At 44.4% G+C, this 20,400-nt stretch overlaps 1 protein-coding gene across 9 annotated transcripts in view; it reads left to right on the plus strand.

Moving 5' to 3' along the window:
* Positions 1-20,400, plus strand: part of AIG1 (androgen induced 1) — a 133,376-nt gene that overhangs the window by 52,317 nt on the left and 60,659 nt on the right. For 8 of the 9 annotated variants that reach the window (XR_008315099.1, XM_053290220.1, XM_053290283.1 and 5 more), the window contains one exon: positions 11,004-11,105. The exons of the other annotated variant lie outside the window; for it this stretch is intronic. Coding sequence is in view for 7 of the 8 variants with exons in the window: in XM_053290220.1 (XP_053146195.1) it covers positions 11,004-11,105 (102 nt within the window). In the remaining variant the exon portion in view is untranslated. The remainder of the gene's footprint in view (positions 1-11,003; positions 11,106-20,400) is intronic. 9 annotated transcript variants of the gene reach the window in all.

Consider the following 20,400-nt stretch of genomic DNA (forward strand, 5'->3'; position numbering starts at 1 on the left):
AAGCAATCTGTTCACCAGCATAGTAACCACCATCAAGCCTTTGGAAACACCTGAAATTCACAATTAATCAACACAGAAAAACCTGGGGGGAGAGGTAATCATGCAGTAGTAAGCATTAATTGTCCCTTTTGCTAAGTAGGGTCTGCCCTGGTTTGCATTTGGATGGGTGACTACTACCAGTGTTCCATGTAACAGGGATTTTTCCTTGATATTTTTAAATAAGACTTTTAAAAAGTCTTTAAAGACACATTTATTCACCCAAGCTTTTTAACTAGACCTGTGGTTTTAAAAAAATATTCTATAGTTTTAATTTCTGTTTTAATTTGTTTATGTTGCTGTAAGCCGCCCAGAAACAGAAATTTGGAGCAGTGTTCAAATAGAAATAGAATCAGTTAATTAATTAATTAAATGTTATTGACTTCAATTCCCATCATCCCAAGCTGCAGTGGTCTTTGGCTGGGGATGATGGGAGCTGAAGTCAACAACAGTGTTGATTTGCATCACTCTCCCATCTCTTGTAAAACCCATCCAGTTTCCACAGGAGTAACCAAAAGTGCAGAGGGGAGCAGAAGGGTGTGGGCTTGGAGGAGACAGATGACTGGCTACAGGGACAGAGGGTGCTGTGGGCTGTTGCTGCTTGCAAGCCAGGGAGAGTTTTGCAAAGAAAAAGCACAAGTCCAAGGGCCAGACAGGAAAGACTGTTACCTAGAGAACCCAGTTCCCATAAACCAGACGACAAGGATGATTGAAAGAAGCAAAATCACCTTTTATTTACCAAAACCAGCGCTGGTGGCTTCTCCCTGTGCCTGACGGCTTGCCAGAGAGTTGCGCGCAGCTGCCTTTGTTTCAGTTTTTTTATACTTTGGCATAATTACATAGCTGGGCATCAACATTCAGCCCCGAGGGACCAATCGTTTCATTGGTTAGCATCATTGTCCATCATATTACAAATATAATCATTGCTAATTAGACAAACATTCCTCTAGTACAATGAAGCATTTCTACTCTACATGTTGATAAGCAAGCTGTCCCCCCTTATCCTTGAAGGTGTAACTTTTGCAGGCTTTTGCAGGCTTGGCTATCAGGAGATACAAGGAAAGGGGGGCCTCTTCTCACATTCTAGCCTGTCAGCAAATTTATGGTTTTACAACTGGCAATTAGCAACAAGACAACTTACAAACCCTATTAACCATTTCTTGACCAGTGCAAACCTGAGTTCCGTCTCACACTCTTTGCGGCTGAACCACCGCCCTAAAACTTCGAGCAGTTTCTATCTCAGAAAATGGAGAATGGAACGATTACAAAGGCTTTCCCATTCCATGAGAACAAAGTAATTACAAAGCAGCTTTCAGAAACGGCATTTTCCCCTCATTCCACAAGACCTTCTGAAATGTACACATATTCAGCCAGTGCCAAATCTACAAGGAACTCGCTAGATGGAAATAAAAATAAATGCCTGCAGAAACAGCAGTAGCAGCAAGCACTGCAGGAGAGAGACTAAATTTGCAGCTTGCAGGAGATTTGGGAAGCCTCTGGCTTGGTGCCTGGCACTCCCCACCCTCTTTTGTATTGCATGTGGCACTTTTACTGCTCTCCTAACCTTCCTCTCCTCCTCCTCCATCCACTCTCCACCACACATGCCTTCCTTTTACTATTCCGCACCCTCCCCCCACCCCTGCTGCTGCTTCAAGGGCTGCTGTGATGGACAGCTGAGGATTTGTTGCTCCCCACCTCCTGTGAGCTGTGCAAGCCCTGGCAGACACTGGTAAACAAACAATTCATTAGTTCCTAGTACTAATACTGCAGGACCAAGGCATTGCAGGCAGAAAAGCTTTGCGTGGGAAAGTCCCATTTGAAACCAAGTCCAGTGTGTATTAGAGCTCAGATCAGAGGCTTCTTAGAAAGGGAGGCCAGAGCTGTAGCTGACTTAGCTTGTGCCTCAGTCTGGCACGGTGTGCCACTCTCCAAGAATAAAGTGTGTCACCTAGGGGTGTAGCTAGGGGAGAGGGGGCCTGTGTTCACCCCTCTCCCCAGCGGCCCTTCAGAGAGAGGGAGATCATGAAAAAAATAGGGAGGTGTGGAGCTGAGGGGCCCTCAGGAGTTTGGGGGCCCGGGTTCATTGAACCCATCTGCACAATTATGGCTACACCCCTGCTTATTCCCCGCCCCCAATATTATTTTCTCCCCCTGATTCTGCAACGAGCAGCACGAGTGTGTGCAGGCATGGAGGGGCTGCCAGCAAAGCAAGCAGAGGCCAGCGGCGGGAGCTTGTCCCATGGGAGGCTCCCCCACCCATGATGAACAAACTCTCAGCTTGAGGATCAGCTGGCTTTCCCTCACCCCCTGGTTTCCCCTGTCTCCTTATCAGTTGGAACTTGGACTGCCTCTGAGGCCAGTGGCTGACGCTGGCCAAGTTGGAACAGCAGCTGTGAGGAAGTGGTGGAAAACACCGAGCACGTTTCCCTTGCCCCAGGCCACTCACGGCTCACCCGCTTGCTTGTCTGCCTGTCTGTGGGGGCCTGTCGCTCTCACTGCTGCTGGGCATGATGGAGGCCAGCAGGGCACGGAGAGGAGCGGCCCCTTTAGGGTGTCCAGCATTTCAACCTCCTTCTTCCCCATCTCTCTTTTTTGCCAGGCCACGTGCTGGAAGAAAGAGAATTGTCGGGGTGGGGGCTGGCGGTGGGGCGTGGGGACCATGCTGTAGCATTCAGTGGGTCTTTCCTTTCTTGTGATGTTTTTGCCACCAGTGAGCACATGGCCACTCGGCTTGCAGATAGCTTCCCGGCCCCATCGCTGCCGGCTGCGCAGCACCATCACCACTTGGAGGTCTCCCCTGACGAGCAGTCCAGATATCTGCCCATGGAGGTGGCACAGGCACCACTGCCATTTGGAGGCCCCCAACTCCAAGAGCACTACATGGACCGTGTCAAGGCCCACACACATGGCCAACTGTGCTGGCAAGGCAGAGCATGGGCAGAGCTGGGACATTTGGAGCCCCCGCCACCACTGGGCGAGCACATGGCCACCTGGCACCCACCACGCACATGGCCTCTGCCAGTTCAGTTGCCGCCACAGCATGTGGAGGGACATGATCTAACCCCGGGGAAATGTTTGGAAGCCCCCAGGGACATTTGAAGGCCCCCCTCCCTGTGGAGGTCCGGACTTTGGCCCAAAAGTTTGGTCCAAAGAGTGCCACTGATTGCTAGCCACTTAGTTCTGCCCATACAGAGTACTGGCAAGGCTTGTTTAGAAGTTGAAGGCATCATTTCTGGAATGTGAATTTTGAAGGTAGATCCCAGTTGTGAAAAACATTTTCTTCAACTTTCTTGTGGTTCTTAGGGTGCATTCATAAGCGATGCAGAAATTCACATTTTAATTTTACTGGACTTCACAGTAACGTTCAACCCATGCAGAATACACATCTGCATGGTCACCCATTTCCACAAGCCGCATGGGTATGATTTTGCAAGCCCTTGATCTCATGAAGAATTTTGCTTCATGCATAGTAAATAAAATAAAGCCATGAATCTCTATATTTAAAGCCTTAGGACGTATGTCGCACATCCCGTGGTAAGTGGCACATCTTGTGAGAGTTGTCCAGAGGAGAGAGAAGGCACGGAGCAGGGCTGAGCAGGAGTCAGAGGGGCAGCTGCTGAGGAGGAGGAGGAGTTGGGAGGTCTGAGGAGGCAGCGGTGCTGCGGCAACAAGAAAGAAGAGACATTGAGCAGCAGCTTCCGTCGCCCTGCCGAGCCTCCTTGCAAGGAAGATGGCCAGGGTGGAAGATGGCCAGGGTGAAGGACAGCCCTCAGACAGCACTGAGGGCTGTCCTTGCCGGCCGGAAGGGAAGCCCTGGCTCAGTTGTTCTCCTCACAAGGAGACTTGGCAGGGCGACGGAGGCCGGCCTTCAGTGCACTCTCCCACCCAAACTGGCCATCCTCGCGGGGAGACTTGGCAGGGTGACACAACAGAGGCCAGCAGTAGGATCCGACCTAGGCCACCGTGATGCCGCTCATGCTAGGAAAGGAAGAGGAGGGGGGAGGCTGAGGGATGGGGGGGGAGATAGAGTTGTGGGGCAAGGAATGGGGAAGGTCTCGCCACCTCCCCTGCCATCCCGGATTGCAGGGGGTGGCTTAAGGAAGGGAGAGGGGGAAGGCAGGGCAGGGAGCTGGATTGTCCAGGGTGGGGTGAGAGACAGAGAACTAGGGCACAGATGTTCTGCGCAGGGCCAGCTAGTTCTAATTCTTGTTGAAAACAACATCATGAAACTCGTATCCTCTATTTTTTCTGGATTCAACAACTGACTAAGTCACAGGGAGTGGTTTATGACTTCTTGATTGGCTTCATAGTAACTGCATCAATTAGACATTAGAACATTATTTATTAACTCTTTGGGCCATGGGTCAATGGGTTTTTAGAAGAGCATGGCAGATTGACATCTTCTGACTCTGACATTAATGTTCTCATTTTTACTGACATACTGGCATCCTGCAAGTTAGACATTGTAGAATCAAAACCTATTTCTCTGAAATAAGAAAAATAGTGAGCATGGATCGGAAACGGTTGCAGTATGCATCTTTTATAATACGAAAAGTGATCTCTGTGATTGATGCAAGCATAATATCTGAAGTTTCTGAAGTAAAATGTTGGCAAAAATTAGATTGGTCCTCTTGTGCATCCTTTTTGTACCCCATGCCTACCTGTTCTTTGAGCTTTTGTTAAGCAGATCCTTCCACCTGGAGCACCAGATGGTTGTAGCCAGTTTTGCTGAACCATTTCCATCCATTGGCTGACTTTGGTTAGAAGACAGATGGAACTTTGTCTCCCCCACCCCAACCCAATTGGCAAAGTCCACAAGTTTTCTTTGCTTCCCAAGATACTAATGTGGCTGCCAGCTCTGTGGGATTCACTCTATCATGGTCCAGCTAAACTCATAATATCATCATTTCATGATGGGCCTGCTCTTTGTAAAGTAGCAGTGGGACTGACTTTCTCTTTGCATATGTTGCACATGCCAGTTGTGTTTGACAGGTTCACTCTGGCCTCTTGCAATACAGCATATTTTAGAGAAGCTGTGTGTGTGTGTGTGTGTGTGTGTGTGTGTGTGTGTGTGTGTGTGGTGTGTGTGTGTGTGTGTGTGTGTGTGTGTGTGTGTGTGTGTGTGTTTTAGAATGGAAGGCCAAGTGGCTTTGTTGTCCAGACTTTAAACAGCATTTTTTTAAAAAAAGATATGGTGCCAATTCCAGTATTGGCATGAGAAAAAGAGATACTTCTTAAAGAATATTTAATTCTTGCAGTGTTTTGCATCTAGTCCAGGGGTATAATTGAACAATGTGGGACAATTGTCCTTGGGTCATGATGGGGGGAAGAAGGCTGCTGGCTGAGCAACAGATTGCTCTTCCATTTCCCCGTCCCAGCAACCTGACTCCTTGGCACGCTAGTGGCTGCTGATAGGAGGACATGGCTTCAAGCGAGAAAAGTCTCCTCCAGGAGAGAAGGGAAGGAGTATCAGGCACCATCTCTCCCTCCTCTTCTTCTCCTGACTGGCTGGCTAATGCTCAGATTCAACTTACTGCTTCTTCAGCCTGACTGACTGGCTCAACAGCAAGGAAAATGTCACTGAGCATCAGCCATCCTATTAGTCTGTGATCTTATTTGCATAGAAGTGAAAGAAAGGGAGTGCTGAGATGTTTTGTTTTACACCATGTCCTTACTATTCTTCTGCAGCAAGGCCATGGGAGGAGAAGAAGGCAAGGGGCCTAGGGGGCAGATCTCCATCTTCACTTCTTGTCCCAGGGCCCACTCCAACCTTGCTACACCTCTGATCTGGTCCATTATAACATTTTTCCTGGAACAATCTAAACTTAGCTTGAACAGGCATCAGTGCTCATCTAACAGATGGGCCAATACATTGGAAGCTAATGAACTATGAACTGGATATACATTGGCAGAACAGTTTACCAGCACAGCTCATCTAAATTCTTCAGTGTCACTAAGGGAAGGTCTGTTTTCAAAAATAACACTTAATATTGGATTTTGCATTTCTCATGTGCATAAAAATGAAATAAATGAAAGGCACCATATTGCCTAGGATGGACATTTTGTTTTTAAAAATGCCTTCTGCTGTTAATGTATTTGTTTTTCAAATGAATGTCTTTTCTAGTCTGTTCATTTAATAATATCCATAACTAACTTTTCTGGTTTTTTGACCATAAAAAAGGATGATGATCATAACATTCACAAACAACTGATTTTTATGATAAGTATTTTATGGAATTTTATTGTATTTTAACTTTTGTAAACTGCCTTGGGATGCTTTTTGAAAGGCGATATAAAAATTGAACAATAAATAAATTAAGTAACAGTAAATTGAACAATAAATAAATAAACTTTTGTGCACTTGAGAGCAGGCCCATAAAATTCAGTGGGACTTTCCTCCTAGTAAAAATGTATAGGATTGAGCTTCACAAGAGTTCTCTAGATCAGCTTTTAGGACACTCAGAGGGACTCTGGATGCTTTTTAGCTTAAATTATAACTTGCCATATTTAAAATAGTAGAAGTACTCCTCACTTTCAACCACTGGTGAGTTTTTGGATTCTTTGACTGTCCCCTTTTCCTTCTCATGCAATTGCTTTTCCTCTCAGCTGCTCTCAGCCAGTTCATTTCTCTTCTTGGTATCATCTGAATCTTCAAAGCTATCCTTGTTCTCTTGAATTCATTCTTTTCTTGCCCAACAACATTAGAAGGCAAGCATTTGACTTCAGCATAATAGAACATATTTTCATTGATTTCCTTGGTAGCAATTCCTGCTGTGTCTGTAATTATGTGCAGAGCATTATTATCATTTGGGATCAGTGCAATGCTTTTCAGCTGTGAAACATTTGCAAAGTGGTGAATTTCATCCATTGCAAAGTGGTGAATTCCATTATTGGAATTCAATGTAATTACAATTACAAGTAAGTAATGTACTGAAATACAGAAGGAGTAAAAGGCAACCTTGGAGAAGCTGCTTCCAGTCTGTGTAGACAATACTGAGCTAGATGGGCCTTTGGTCTGACTTCTTCCTATGTTCCTATGTAAAAGCAATATCTAAAAACACTATAAGGCGGTTCACATGAGCAGCCCTACCCAGCCCTACCAGGCTGGCGCTGCCCTCCCAGGTAGCCCAAGATTCTTACCTGATCATTTACCTGGGTAAAAGGGCATGAGCACCCCCTTTTATTCAGGTACAGGGTTGTGTGTATGCTTGGGCTGCACGTAGCCTGAGCAGACACAGAGTCGGGCACCTAGAGCACCCGAATCACGGATGGGTCCATCAGTGCGCTGCACTCCTTGTAGGTGAGTAGGTAGGTGCTATCCTGCCTCCCTCCCTCCCTGGCACTCTCAGAGGTCATGTGAATGTCCTTTACTTAAGAAAAAGAAAAGTTAATTGAACAAAGCAGTTATCTTGTGTTTGCAAAGAAGTTATGATCCTTACCTTAAATAAAGGCCACCCATAATGTGTATGTGGTGTCCAGCAATCCTTCTTGCAGTATTAGATTGGATCAGTTTCAATTTGTGATGCCTGATGACGTGGACAAGCTGCTTGGGGAGGTGTGGCCTACCACTTGTTCTCTGGATCCTTGCCCAACTTGGCTGCTTTTATCTAGCAGGGAGATTGTTGGGGATGGCTTAGTTAATATCATTAACTCATCGCTGAGAGAGGGTAGGATCCCTCCTTGTTTGAAGAAGGCAATTATTAGACCACTTCTTAAGAAGCCTTCCCTAGATCCCTCAGTGATGGACAGTTATAGGCCGGTCTCCAATCTCCCATGGTTGGGTAAGGTGATTGAGAGAGTGGTGGCTAACCAGCTCCAGGCGGTTTTGGAGGAAATCCAAATTATCTAGACCCATTTCAAACTGGCTTTAGAGTGGGCTATGGGGTTGAGTCTGCTTTGGTCAGTCTGATGGATGACCTTTACCGGGGAATCGACAGAGGGAGTGTGACTCTGTTGGTTCTTTTGGATCTCTCGATGGCGTTCGATACCATCGACCATGGTATCCTTCTGGATCACCTGGGGGAATTGGGGATAGGAGGCACTGCTTTGCAGTGGTTCCACTCCTGTCTCTCAGGCAGATCCCAGATGGTGGAGCTTGGTGACAGTTCCTCTTTGAAATGGGAGCTATTATATGGAGTCCCTCAGGGCTCCATTTGTCACCAATGCTTTTTAATATTTACATGAAACCTCTGGGTGAGGTCATCAGGAGATTTGGTGCAGGGTGTTATCAGTAAGCTGATGACACCCAAATCTATTTCTCCTTATCATCATCTTCATCATCAGGAAATGGCATTCACTCCCTTAATGCCTGCCTACAGGCAGTAATGGGCTGGATGAGGGATAACAAATTGAAGCTGAATCCAAGCAAGACGGAGGTGCTCATTGTAGGGGGTCAGAATTTAGGGGATGAGTTAGATCTTCCTGTGCTGGATGGGGTTACATTCCCCCAGAAGGAACAGGTACACAGCTTGGGAGTGCTCTTGGATCCAGAACTCACATTGGTATCTCAGGTAGAGGCTATGGCCAGGAGTGCTTTCTGTCAGCTCCGGCTGATTCGACAGCTGCGTCCATTCCTTGAAATGAATGATCTCAGAACAGTGGTGCATCAGCTGGTAACTACCAGGCTCAACTACTGCAATGCGCTCTACGTGGGGCTGCCTTTGTACATAGTTCGGAAACTTCAGTTAGTTCAAAATGCGGCAGCCAGATTGGTCTCTGGGGTAACCCAGAGAGACCATATTATGCCTGTCTTAAAACAGCTGCACTGGCTGCTGATATGTTTCTGGGCAAAATACAAAGTGCTGGTTATTACCTTTAAAGCTCTGAATGGCTTTGGTCCGGGTTACCTGAGAGAGCGCCTTCTTCTGTATGATCCCCATCACTCGTTGAGGTCATCTGGAGAGGTCCGTCTCCGGTTGTCACCAGTACGTCTGGTGGCGACTCGGAACAGGGCCTTTTCTGTAGCTGTTCCTGGTCTATGGAATGCACACCCGGCAGATAGCCACAGTTTAGGCTTGCTGTCGGCCTTTATGTGAGCCTTAAAAACCTATTTATTTGGCCTGGCCTTCCAAGGCTTGTAAAGCGTTGTGTTTTTTAAATGTATTTTAATTGGTTTTAAATAGTTTTAATCATTTTGAATTGTTTTTATATTGTTTTTAGCATTGTTTTAATTGTGCGGTTTATCTTTTAAAAGTTGTTGTATACCGCCCAGAGCCTCTGGATGGGGCGGTTTATAAATGAAATAAATAAATATGCACAAGTGGGCCAAATGAAGCTTTAAGGCAAAGCGCTTTACTTTGCCAGCACATGTTGGACCAGGATATGCCCAAAGCATTAGGCTGCAATCTTACATATGAAATGAGCAGAGTGTAGAGCAGGGCTACTCAACTGTGGCCCTTCAACTGTGTTTGGACTACAGCTCCCAGCATCCCCAGCCACAGTGGCCAATAGAGTTGATGGGAGTTGTATGCCAACATCTGTAGGAGGATCAAAAGTCAGCAGCCCTGGTGTAGAGTGATTTCTCATAAGAAATCAATGTAGTGCCCTCTCCCACCTCATGTCACCTCTGCACTCAGTAAACCACAGGTGTGAGTCATGCTGTATCTTGGCCACCTGTCCCATACTTTATCTTAGGGCATCCATCTTTACCAGGTCCCCAGTGCATGACTGCTTGCAGTAGAAACTGGAGCAAACCTGTAAGCAGGGACTTGGTTAAGAGCAGGATGTTGGTAGCCTCGAGGCACAAAAGGACCTCTGCTTAGAGGGATAGGCTTACTAAGATGCAGTAAGCTCATCACAGTAGCAGGACACCAAGTACAGAGGGCACATGGTGGGAATGGAGAGGTTACACTGGTTTCTTAGAAGAGTCTGTTCCAGGTCCTGCATTCTTGTGCAGAATTGCAGCACTGGATAATCAGAAGTTCAGATCATTGAAAGAACTGTTTACATGTCATTATGTTGACCTAGCAGTTCAGTGGATTTAGGCACTTGAGAGTTTTCTCCTTTTGGATTCTACCTCCTTTTGTTTTAACCATGTTTTTGGAAGTACATCTTCTGTTTTACTGTTAATTATAAATCAGCTATTTCAGTTGTTAAAGTATTGAGTGCAGTCATAACTAGGCTAGGTGTCAAAAGGTATATTTTAATCTAAGAACCATACTAAGAAAGAAGCACAACTTTGGGGAATGTTAAAAAAGAAAAGAAGGAAAGGAAAGGAAAAATATAAAAGAAAAGAAAAAAGCCAGATCTGCCCCTAAGAATGATTCTGTCTGGTCCTTGCTGATCCTACCAAATTTTAATCAGTAAGGCAGTTCACATGATGGAAAACTGGATAGGACAAGTGCCCTATCCAGCTTCGGGAGCTATGCACACTCCCGATTTTCCATCGTGTGTGTGCAAACAACTAGGTAGGAGTAGGGTGGCATGATCATGTGTGCGAAAAGAGCTGGGTCGAGTGGCACCATCCTACCTAGCTTTCATACCCAGCATTTTAAGAAAGAAAGAGGAAACGCTGCCCTACCAAGCTCCTCTCTCACACATGACCACTGCCTCCTCCTCCTACCGAGGTGTTTGTTCAAATATGATTGGAGTGCACAGAGCTCCCAAAGATGGGTAGGACACTTGCCCTACCCAGTTTTCTGTCGTGTGAACTGCCTTAATGTGTGGTAAATTTTTTGCCTAGAGTTCCTCTTTTCAGGAAGAGGAATGAAGTTGTCAGTTTGAGAAAAAGGAAGATTGTCCAGACTTTAACAAATCCAGAGGCAGATATCATATTATATTATGTTCCAGCACTATTCATAGGCTGCTTTGTGAGGCAAAATTAACTTCTGGCCTCCAGAACACTATATATATAAGAGAAACTATTTTGGAGCAACCACTATTTTTTTTTAATTTGTTTGCTTAATTAATACTATTAAAATACAAAGTCAAACCTAATATATTAAAATCTCTTTCTCTTTTCATCTCAGTTTGTTGTGACAATGTTTTGGAGCATCTACATCTATGACAGAGAACTGGTGTACCCAAAGCTCCTTGATAATTTTATACCACCTTGGTTGAATCATGGAATGGTGAGTAAAATAACCAAAACACCTTTATTACTTTTAGGAAATTAATCTGATACTAGCCGACCCTGCACAGAGCATCTGTGCGCTCTTTGGGGCTGGCGGTTACATCTTTCTCCCCCACCTTCTGCCCCATTCTCTGCTTCTAGGCCCAGCTGCCTCTTCTCCCCACTGCCACTTCTGCCCCCACACTTTCTTTCCCCCCTCTTGGGTCTTGCCTCCATGGCCGGGCCCGCCACCTCCTCTGGCCTCCGTGACCAAGCCCGCCGCCACAGCGACCAGTCCTCCTGGGTGTGCCTCAGCCAATCAGCTATGTCCGCTGCCCAGCAAATCAGCTGGGTGCTGGGACACACATTCCAAGGCACACCCAGGAGAATTATATAGATAGTTTGACAATTGACAAAGATCATTTACACTGAAATGTGTACCATGGAAACCTGTCTAAAAGCATTCACAGAGAAACAAGTGAAACTTCTTTAGGATTTTAAAAAACTTTCTGTAACAGCTGAAGGATTGAAGATCCACATTCATTTTACACTGTGTGTGTTTATGAGAGTTCTTTGTGTGGTGAGTTTTTAAGTGATAACACAGTATTAGCCTTGTACATGCCCTAAATCACATGTTCAACACATGTAAATCTGCACTCACATGCAATTATTCATACATTATGTTCAACACATGTAGAGTAGTACACTTTCTGTCTGTTCCTTGACCAGTAATTTACACAAAGACATGTGCACATATACAGACATATGTTTTCATGTACAACACAATAAGGTCATTCTCACAACCAAACTAGGGACGGGGATAAAGGGCAGTGGGGAAGGCAGGGATGAACCCACCTTCATCCCCAGATGATCAACGGAACTCCTCATGTGCACAACATCGTGTGCCCACACAGTGCGTACTGTTCCATGCAGCGCACATTTCTGGAGACCGGAACTTATCATCGCAGCCTCCAGGAATCCCACAATGCACCACATGATGAGCAGAGTCGGGCTTTAGGTGCCTGACTCTGTGTATGCTCAGGCTGCATGCCCTTTAACCCAGGTAAACTCAGGTTACCAGGAGAGATAGCGCTAGGATCAGCCTCAGTCCCGGCGCTGCAATGAACAGCCCTAACCAGGTAGAGCTGCCCTAACCTGGGTAGAGCTTATCGTGTGCACAGCCTCAATGTCTAAATAGGACGAAAATCAGAAGGGAATCAGTTTCACCTTAATTCTTAACTCATTGAGCTATGGACTTAGATGGAAATGAGATAACAGAGTCAGTAGACTGCTTTTTATTTTATTCTGTTGATTTTTACATTTATATCTTGCTCTTTCTGCAAGGAGCCAAAATAGGTATAAATAGCTATGTTTATCTGCACAGCAACCCTGTGACATAGGTTAGTCTGAGAGATAATTGGCCCAGGGCTCCATTGCTGAATGGAGATTTGAACTCTGGTCTCCGCAGTTCTAGTCCCACTCCAACCACTACATCACTCTGGCTCTCGTGTTAGTTTCAGAGTGGGCTTGGGATGTGTCTTGACATGTTAATTTTATATAAGAGATGTAAATAAATAGCATATTGGAGTAGAAGAAGGAATTCCATTCCCCCATTCCCCACCCAGGACAAACTGACCAGTGATCTATGCTAATATGACAAGGAGTTTATCACCTCTCACTTTCTCACTTATCTCATTTTATTGAATTGGCTGGTGTGTTGAAGAAATACTGTAGTAGCTGATATCATGATATCATAGAGCTAGCTGTTAGACAGATTAGTGGGTGCACCTAGCCATTGAGTGGACCTCAAGCGCATGATTAATCAGGTGTTTATTTTGGCTGCAAAATGTCACTGGAAGCAGAATGTCACTGCTTGATCTTTAATGCTTGCACGAGGGCTTTTCACTCTCAATTTGGCATTTCCTCAGAAGAAAAGTTCTAAAAGTTTTCTGAAGCTGCATGCAGAGATGTAAATTTTTATTTTCAAAATTCTAACATTGTAGAAGGCCTTAAAAGCCTCTTGTTAAAGAAAAACAAATGGTTAGTCTTGTCAGCTTCTGTTTATTCAAGTGTTCCTTGACTGGGTTATTAGAGAAGCATTTGGCTGTCAGGGGTTTTCACCACTTCACTGTCTAATGCCTTCTGATGCTTTAGCCATCACATTATCTTCATTTCTAACCTTCATTCTAATTCATTCTGATGCTTTGTCTATCATAGTATCACATCTGGGAGGAGGAGGGTGACTCTTTTTTGTCCTGGAGAGAATATCTTGTTTTTAGAATGTCAAGAGCATATTAACATTTTACTGAGGAACAGAACCATCATTTTGACACAGCAGACTTGAAAGACTATTATGTAGGGGTTTTGAGGAGAAAAAGACAGATGTACTCTGTATATGTTATATATATATATGTTATATATATATATATATATATATATATATATATATATATATATTTACATATATATATATTTACATATATGTAATATAGACAGATGTAATAAGACCATAATTTGCGTGCATCCAAATTAGCAAGCAGACGTTCTACAACAACCAGAGAAAACATTTACTGCACTGGAGGGACTTATCTTAATAAATCCAAGTTGTTGCTTGAAACTGCATATTCCAATAGTAGGAATTGGAATATTATTGGAATACTGTTGGAATACTATTGGAATACTATTCTACTACAATAGTAGAATACTATAGTAGAATACTATTGGAATAAATGGTAGTATTTTATGCTAGAGTAGACCCATACAAACCTTGGGGTTATTAGGGAGTGTGGTTTGAGTACTGCATTCTTATTATCACTAGTGTAGTCATAATAATATTTACTAATGCTTAGTATTCGTATAGTGTTTTGAGAATGTTCAAAGTGCTTCACACGTAGTGCCTCATCCTTCCAAAAACCTTGTAAGGAAAATCAGAAATATCATTATCCCCATATTTTGGAATGAAAGTTGAAGCTGAGAGACGGTGGCTTGCCTAAGACTACTTTGTGAGTTTCTCGTGGAAGCAAGATTTGGTTATTTATAAAAAATATTTATATCCCGCCTTTCCACCCTAAAATAGAACTGTCAGGGGATCTACCAAGTGCTCTAAAAATCATCAATAAAACAAACCATATAAAACCTTCTCTGAGGGAGGGCAGGATGCCTCCTTGTCTTGAGGCAATCATTAGACCGCTTCTGAAGAAGCCTGCATTGGATCCCTCAGAGTTAAGCAACTTATAGGCCTGTCTCCAACCTTCCATGACTGGGCAAGGTGATTGAGATGATGGTGGCCTCCCAGCTCCAGGCGGTCTTGGAGGAAACTGATTATCTAGACCCATTTCAAACTGGCTTTCGGGCAGGCTATAGGGTAGAGACTGCCTTGGCTGGCCTGATGATCTCCAGTTGGGAATTGACAGAGGAAGTGTGACTCTGTTGGTCCTTTTGGATCTCTCAGTGGCTTTTGATACTATTGACCATAGTATCCTTCTGGAACGTTTGAGGGGATTGGGGGTAGCAGGTTCCGCTCCTACCTCATGGGCAGATACCAGATGGTGTCCCTTGGGGACTGTTGTTCTTCTAAATTTGAACTTTCCTATGGTGTCCCTCAGGGCTCCATATTGTCTCTGATGTTGTTTAACATCTACATGAAACCGTTGGGAGACATCATCAGAAGATTTGGTGCAGGGTGCTATCAGTACCCAACAACACCCAAATCTATTTCTCCATGTGATGGCACCCCAATCTATTTCTCCATGTCAACATCATTGGGAGAAGGCATAACCTCCCTAAATGCCTGCCTGGAGGCAATAATGGGCTGGATGAGGGATAAAAAACTGAGGCTGAATCCATATAAGACAGGGGTACTTATTGTGCAGGGTAAGAATTCGGGAAATGATTTTGATCTGCCTGTTCTGGATGGGGTCACGCTCCCCTGGAAGGTGCAGGTATGCACTCTGGGGGTGCTTCTGGATCCAAACCTCTCCCTGGTGTCCCAGGTTGAGGCAGTGGCCAGAGATGCTTTTTATGAGCTTTGGCTGGTACGCCAGCTGTGTCCGTTTCTTGAGATGAACGACCTCCACTGAGGTACATATGCTGGTAACAACTAGGCTGGATTACTGCAATGTTCTCTATGTGGGGCTGCCTTTGTACGTAGTTCGGAAACTACAGTTGGTCCAGAATGCAGTGGCCAGGTTGGTCTCTGGGTCATTTAGGAGAGACAGTAGCAAATCACTCCAGAAAGCAGAGAACTTATTTAAAACCACAGTACTAGAAGCACAGTTGGAATGTATACCAAGAAGGAGGAAAGGTACCACCAGGTTCAGGAGGATGCCAGCAAATAGAGTCAGGGAAGCTATAAAAGGGAATAAGACTTCCTTCAGAAAACAGAAGTCCTGCTCAATTGAAGAGAACAGGGAGGAAAATAAACTCTGGCAAAAGAAATGCAAGGACACAATAAGGGATGCAAAGAGAGAGTTTGAGGAGCATATAGCTAGAAGTGTCATGGGGAATAACAAAAACTTATTTAAATATACCAGAAGTAGACAACCTGCCAGGGAGGCGATTTGACCCTTAGATGATGAGGATGTGAAAGGGATTATTAAGGAGGATGTGAGATTGCAGAGAGGCTGAATGTCTTCACAGCGGAGGATACTGACCATTTACCCTCTCTAGAACTGAGTTTTTCAGGTTTAGCGGCTGAGGAACTGGGCAAATTTGAGGTGACAAGGGAAGATGTTCTAAACTGTCTTGAAAAGCTAAAAATTAACAAATCACCAGGGCCAGATGGCATCCACCCAAGAGTTCTGAAGGAACTCAATTGTGAAATTGCCAATCTGCTAGCAAAAATATCTAACTTGTCCCTACAATCAGGCTCTGTACCAGAAGACTGGAAAGTAGCCAGTGTGACTCCAATTTTCAAGGAGGGATCCAGGAGGGATCAGGGAATACAGGGCAGACAGCTTAACTTTGGTGCCGGGTAAATTGATGGAAAGCATACTTAAGGACAAAATTGTTAAGCAAATAGAAGAACAGGCCTTGTTGAAGGAGAACCAGCATGGCTTCTGCAAGGGAAAGTCTTGCCTCACTAAGCTTTTAGAGTTCTTTGAGAGTGTCAACAGGCATGTGGATAAAGGTGATCCGATTGACATAGTATACTTGGACTTCCAAAAAGCTTTTGATAAAGTTCCCCACCAAAGGCTCTTGAGTAAACTTAGCAGTCATGGAATAAAGGGACAGGTTCGTGTGTGGATCGGTTGAATTACAGGAAACAGAGAGTAGGAATAATTGGACAGTTTTCACAATGGACGTAGGTAGGAAGTGGGGTCCCCCAGGGATCGGTACTGGGACCAGTGCTGTTCGATCTAGAAGTTGGGGTGACCAGTGAAGTGGCCAAATATGCAAATGACACTAAACTATTTAGGGTAGTGAAATCCACAACAGATTGTGAGGAACTCCAAAAAGACCTCTCTAAACTGGGGGACTGGAAGACAAAATGGCAAATGCAGTTCAATGTAAGCAAGTGTAAAGTGATGCACACTCTGGCAAAAAACACCAACTTCACATATATACTGATAGGATCAGAGCTGTCAGTGACTGACCAGATCTTGGGGTTGTGGTGGACAGCTCATTGAAAGTGTCATCTCAGTGCGTGGCAGCTGTGAAAAAAGCTAATTCCATGCTAGTAATAATTAGGAGGGGGATTGAAAATAAAAATGCTAATATTTCCTTATACCAATCTATGGTGCAGCCACATCTGGAGTACTGGGTACAGCTTTGGTCACCGTATCTTAAGAAGGATATTGTAGAACTGGAAAAGATGCAGAAGAGGGAACCAAAATGATCAGGGGCCTAGAGCACTTTCCTTATGAGGCTAGGCTACAGCACCTGGGGCTCTTTACCTTGGAAAAGAGCCGACTAAGGGGAGACATGATTGAAGTGTATACAATTATGCATAGAGTAGAGAGGGTAGACAGAGAGAAATTTTTCTTCCTCTATCACAAAACTAGAACCTGAAGTCATCCCATGAAACTGAAGGCTGGGAAATTTAGGACTGACAAGAAGTACTTCTTCACACAGCGCATAATTAATCTATGGAATTCTTTGCTATGGGATGTGGTAATGGCCACCAACGTGGATGGCTTTAAAAGGGGCTTAGACAGATTCATGGTGGACAAGTCTATCAATGGCTACTAGTCTGGTGGCTGTGGGCCATCTCCAGCCTCAGAGGCACGATGCCTCACAATACCAGTTGCAGGGGAGCAACAGCAGGGCACGCACATCCCTCTTGCCTATGGGCTCCCCAGAGGCATCTGGTGGGCCACTGTGTGAAACAGAATGCTGGACTAGATGGGCCTTGTGCCTGATACAGCAGGGCTGTTCTTATGTTCATATTACTCCTGTGTTGAAAGAACTACACTGGCTGCCGATATGTTTCCAAGCAAAATACAAGGTGCTGATTATTACCTATAAAGCCCTAAACAGCTTAGGCCCTGGGTATTTAAGAGAACGTCTTCTTCACCATGAGCCCCACCGCCTGTTAAGATTATCTGGAGAGGTCCGTCTATGGTTGCCACCAACTCGTTTGGCAGCTACTCGGGAACGGGCCTTCTCCGTTGCTGCCCCTGGACTTTGGAATGCGCTCCCTGTTGAAATAGCCTCCCCATCTCTGGCAACTTTTAAAAAGGCACTGAAGACAAATTTATTCACTGAGGTTTTGAATGATTTTAATGTTGATTTTAAATGATTTTAATGTTTAAATGATTTTAATTGTTCAGTTGATTTAGTTTTGACTTTATTGTTTTGTTTTTATTTTGATGTAGAAACATAGGAACAGAGGAAGCTGCCATATACTGAGTCAGACCATTGGTCTATCTAGCTCAGTATTGTCCACACAGACTGGCAGAGAGTTCTCCAAGGTTGCAGGCAGGAATCTCTCTCAGGAAGGGTGGTATATAAATCAAATCAAAAATAAATAAATAAACAAATTAATACGCAGAAGCAGTCAATAAAATCTGGCAGATATTAAATAATCGTAGAATACCTTGCTTGTAAAAACAAGCTTGTTTTTAACTAACGTCTAAAGGCACAAAGAAAAGGAGCCAGCCAGATCACACACCCGGGAGTTTTATTTATTATTTATTGCATGTTTATACCGCCCCTCTCAGTTTGGCCCAGGGCGGTTGGGCCACCTGAATGCCATCACAAAGAAGGCCCTGCCACAATGTTGCCAACCTTACCTCAGATAGTGGTAGAACACAAAGCATGGCCTCCTTTCAAGACTGAAGTGTGTGAGCAGATTCATATGTGTAGAGCAGCCGTTCAGACATGATAGCTTTAAACTGAGGACTTCCAAATTCATAACCCAGTCTCTTAGCCACCATTCTACACTTTGCAAATTGTGTATATAATGGATACCACTGGAGATCTTTCACTCTCTCCCTTCTATCAAACCTGCTAGCCTAAAGGCATGAACCCATCAGTAGCATTCATTGTTAATGTACATGTAGCTCAGTGATCAACATACTTCCACCCATTAACCTTGAAATACAAAGGTCAGCAATTTATATAATTTATAAAACAATTTATATAACGTGATCCTATACAATTCATCAATGATTTGTTATTATGGTCTTAGTTACAGATCAAAAACAGAGTAATGTTTGTATAGCAAGAGTAAAGTTGGGTGATACTGTTAAGAGGATAAAATGGCTACAGACAACTGACTGAGCTCCCTAATGCTTTTCTGAACATCTGTCCTTTATAAACCGGTGATTTCTTGGTCAGTTTAAGACAAATGTAAGTTTGGACGGCTGTGTTGGTTGAGTTCCAGAATGCTTTCAAGCTTACATGCTGATCCTAAACAATTTACTTGTAAGTTAGTCTAGATAATGTTGATGTGACTGCCTCAGAGATGATTGGTCAACACCCCCAGTTCGTGCAAATGTGGGGAATCTAGCTCAAAAGCGGGAGGCAGTTCCAGCAGTTTTAATTTGTGCAAGTGACTGAACTCAAGAAAATCGGCTAGGGAGAGAGGTTTTAATAAACAAAAGGAGTTTATTGTAAGAAAAACAAATAAGAGCAAGGCAAGTTTATCTTAAAGTTCCAAATTATGTGTAAATTCCCAGGCGGGCTAGAGAGAATTACTTTAAGATGGGGGGGTAAGTTTCCGAAATTAGAGAGAGGGGTAGATTCAGCCCTGAAGGAGCTGGGCAAGAGGCTATATCACCTGTCCTTACGAAGATCTGACTCGGGCAGCTGGAGACTAGCGTCCATCCTGGGAGGCAAAGTGGAAAGCAGGAGAGTTGTAGGAATTAGTGTGGAGAGATGCCCACGAGAATGGCTTCTCGGTGGACCCAGCTTCCTGTGCCTGCTAAGTATGCTGGCTTAATTGGTACTCGGGCCAATCCAGGTAGTGATTTCAGCTCAGGTGGCCTCAGTAGACAGGGGCACATCTAGGTGGTCTGCTGGAGTTCTTGTTGCAATGGAGTCCCAGGTGGGGGAGGAAGCACACTGAATCATGGGGTTAGGGATACTTATATCCCAAAATGTGCCTTGTGGGCACTTTTCTTTTGTCATACTTTGCTGAATAGGGTAGCCCCTACAGGCTTCTTAGAATGCATTGTGCCTTATTGTCCTTCCTGAGTAGGAAGGTGTGTGAATCGCCTATTGTAGTCAAGGCACATTGTGAGGACAATTGGAGTGTGCAGGTGTGTCCAAGAGTATCTTGTGCTGGGAAGGGCTTCCCAATAGTTCTTTCAAAAGTTTTGATGTGCACCTTTTCAAAGTTACATCACTGACTCATCCCTATTGTGAGGGAGTTTGCTGCAGCACTTGTCTTTATTTGCTTTCCCTTCCTGGTCTAATTGCTTCATTTGCAAAAGGTGTTCTCTCTCTTGCAAGAGGATGAGGAGTGTTTTAGAGTTCATCCTAAATCCAAAATGACCTCCTCAGATGCCAGATAACTCGCAATAGCTAGTTGTGAAGGTAATCCCCTTTGCAATTTTGTGTTACTTGCAGCCCAAATCTAGGGGTTACCATTCCACTGCCAGCTAAGCAACTTGTCCCCATGTATAACATAAACTGGGAGCTCACATTGCAGTGCAACTCCTGAGCATAGCAAAATTGCAATCTCCAAGCCTGGTGATGCAGTTGCAACCAGGGCTGCTTCTGGGATCAGGCATAATAAGCTCAGCTGTTAACAATAGGTCCAACTGATTTCAAAAATGATCATTTCCAAGTATATAGCCTTACAACCCGATCCTATCACATCTGTAGCCTCCAAACGTTCAGGAGAAGTTTTTCATGGGCTTCAGGATACC

Source organism: Hemicordylus capensis, chromosome 1 (genome assembly GCF_027244095.1).
Source record: "Hemicordylus capensis ecotype Gifberg chromosome 1, rHemCap1.1.pri, whole genome shotgun sequence".
NCBI lineage: Eukaryota > Metazoa > Chordata > Lepidosauria > Squamata > Cordylidae > Hemicordylus > Hemicordylus capensis.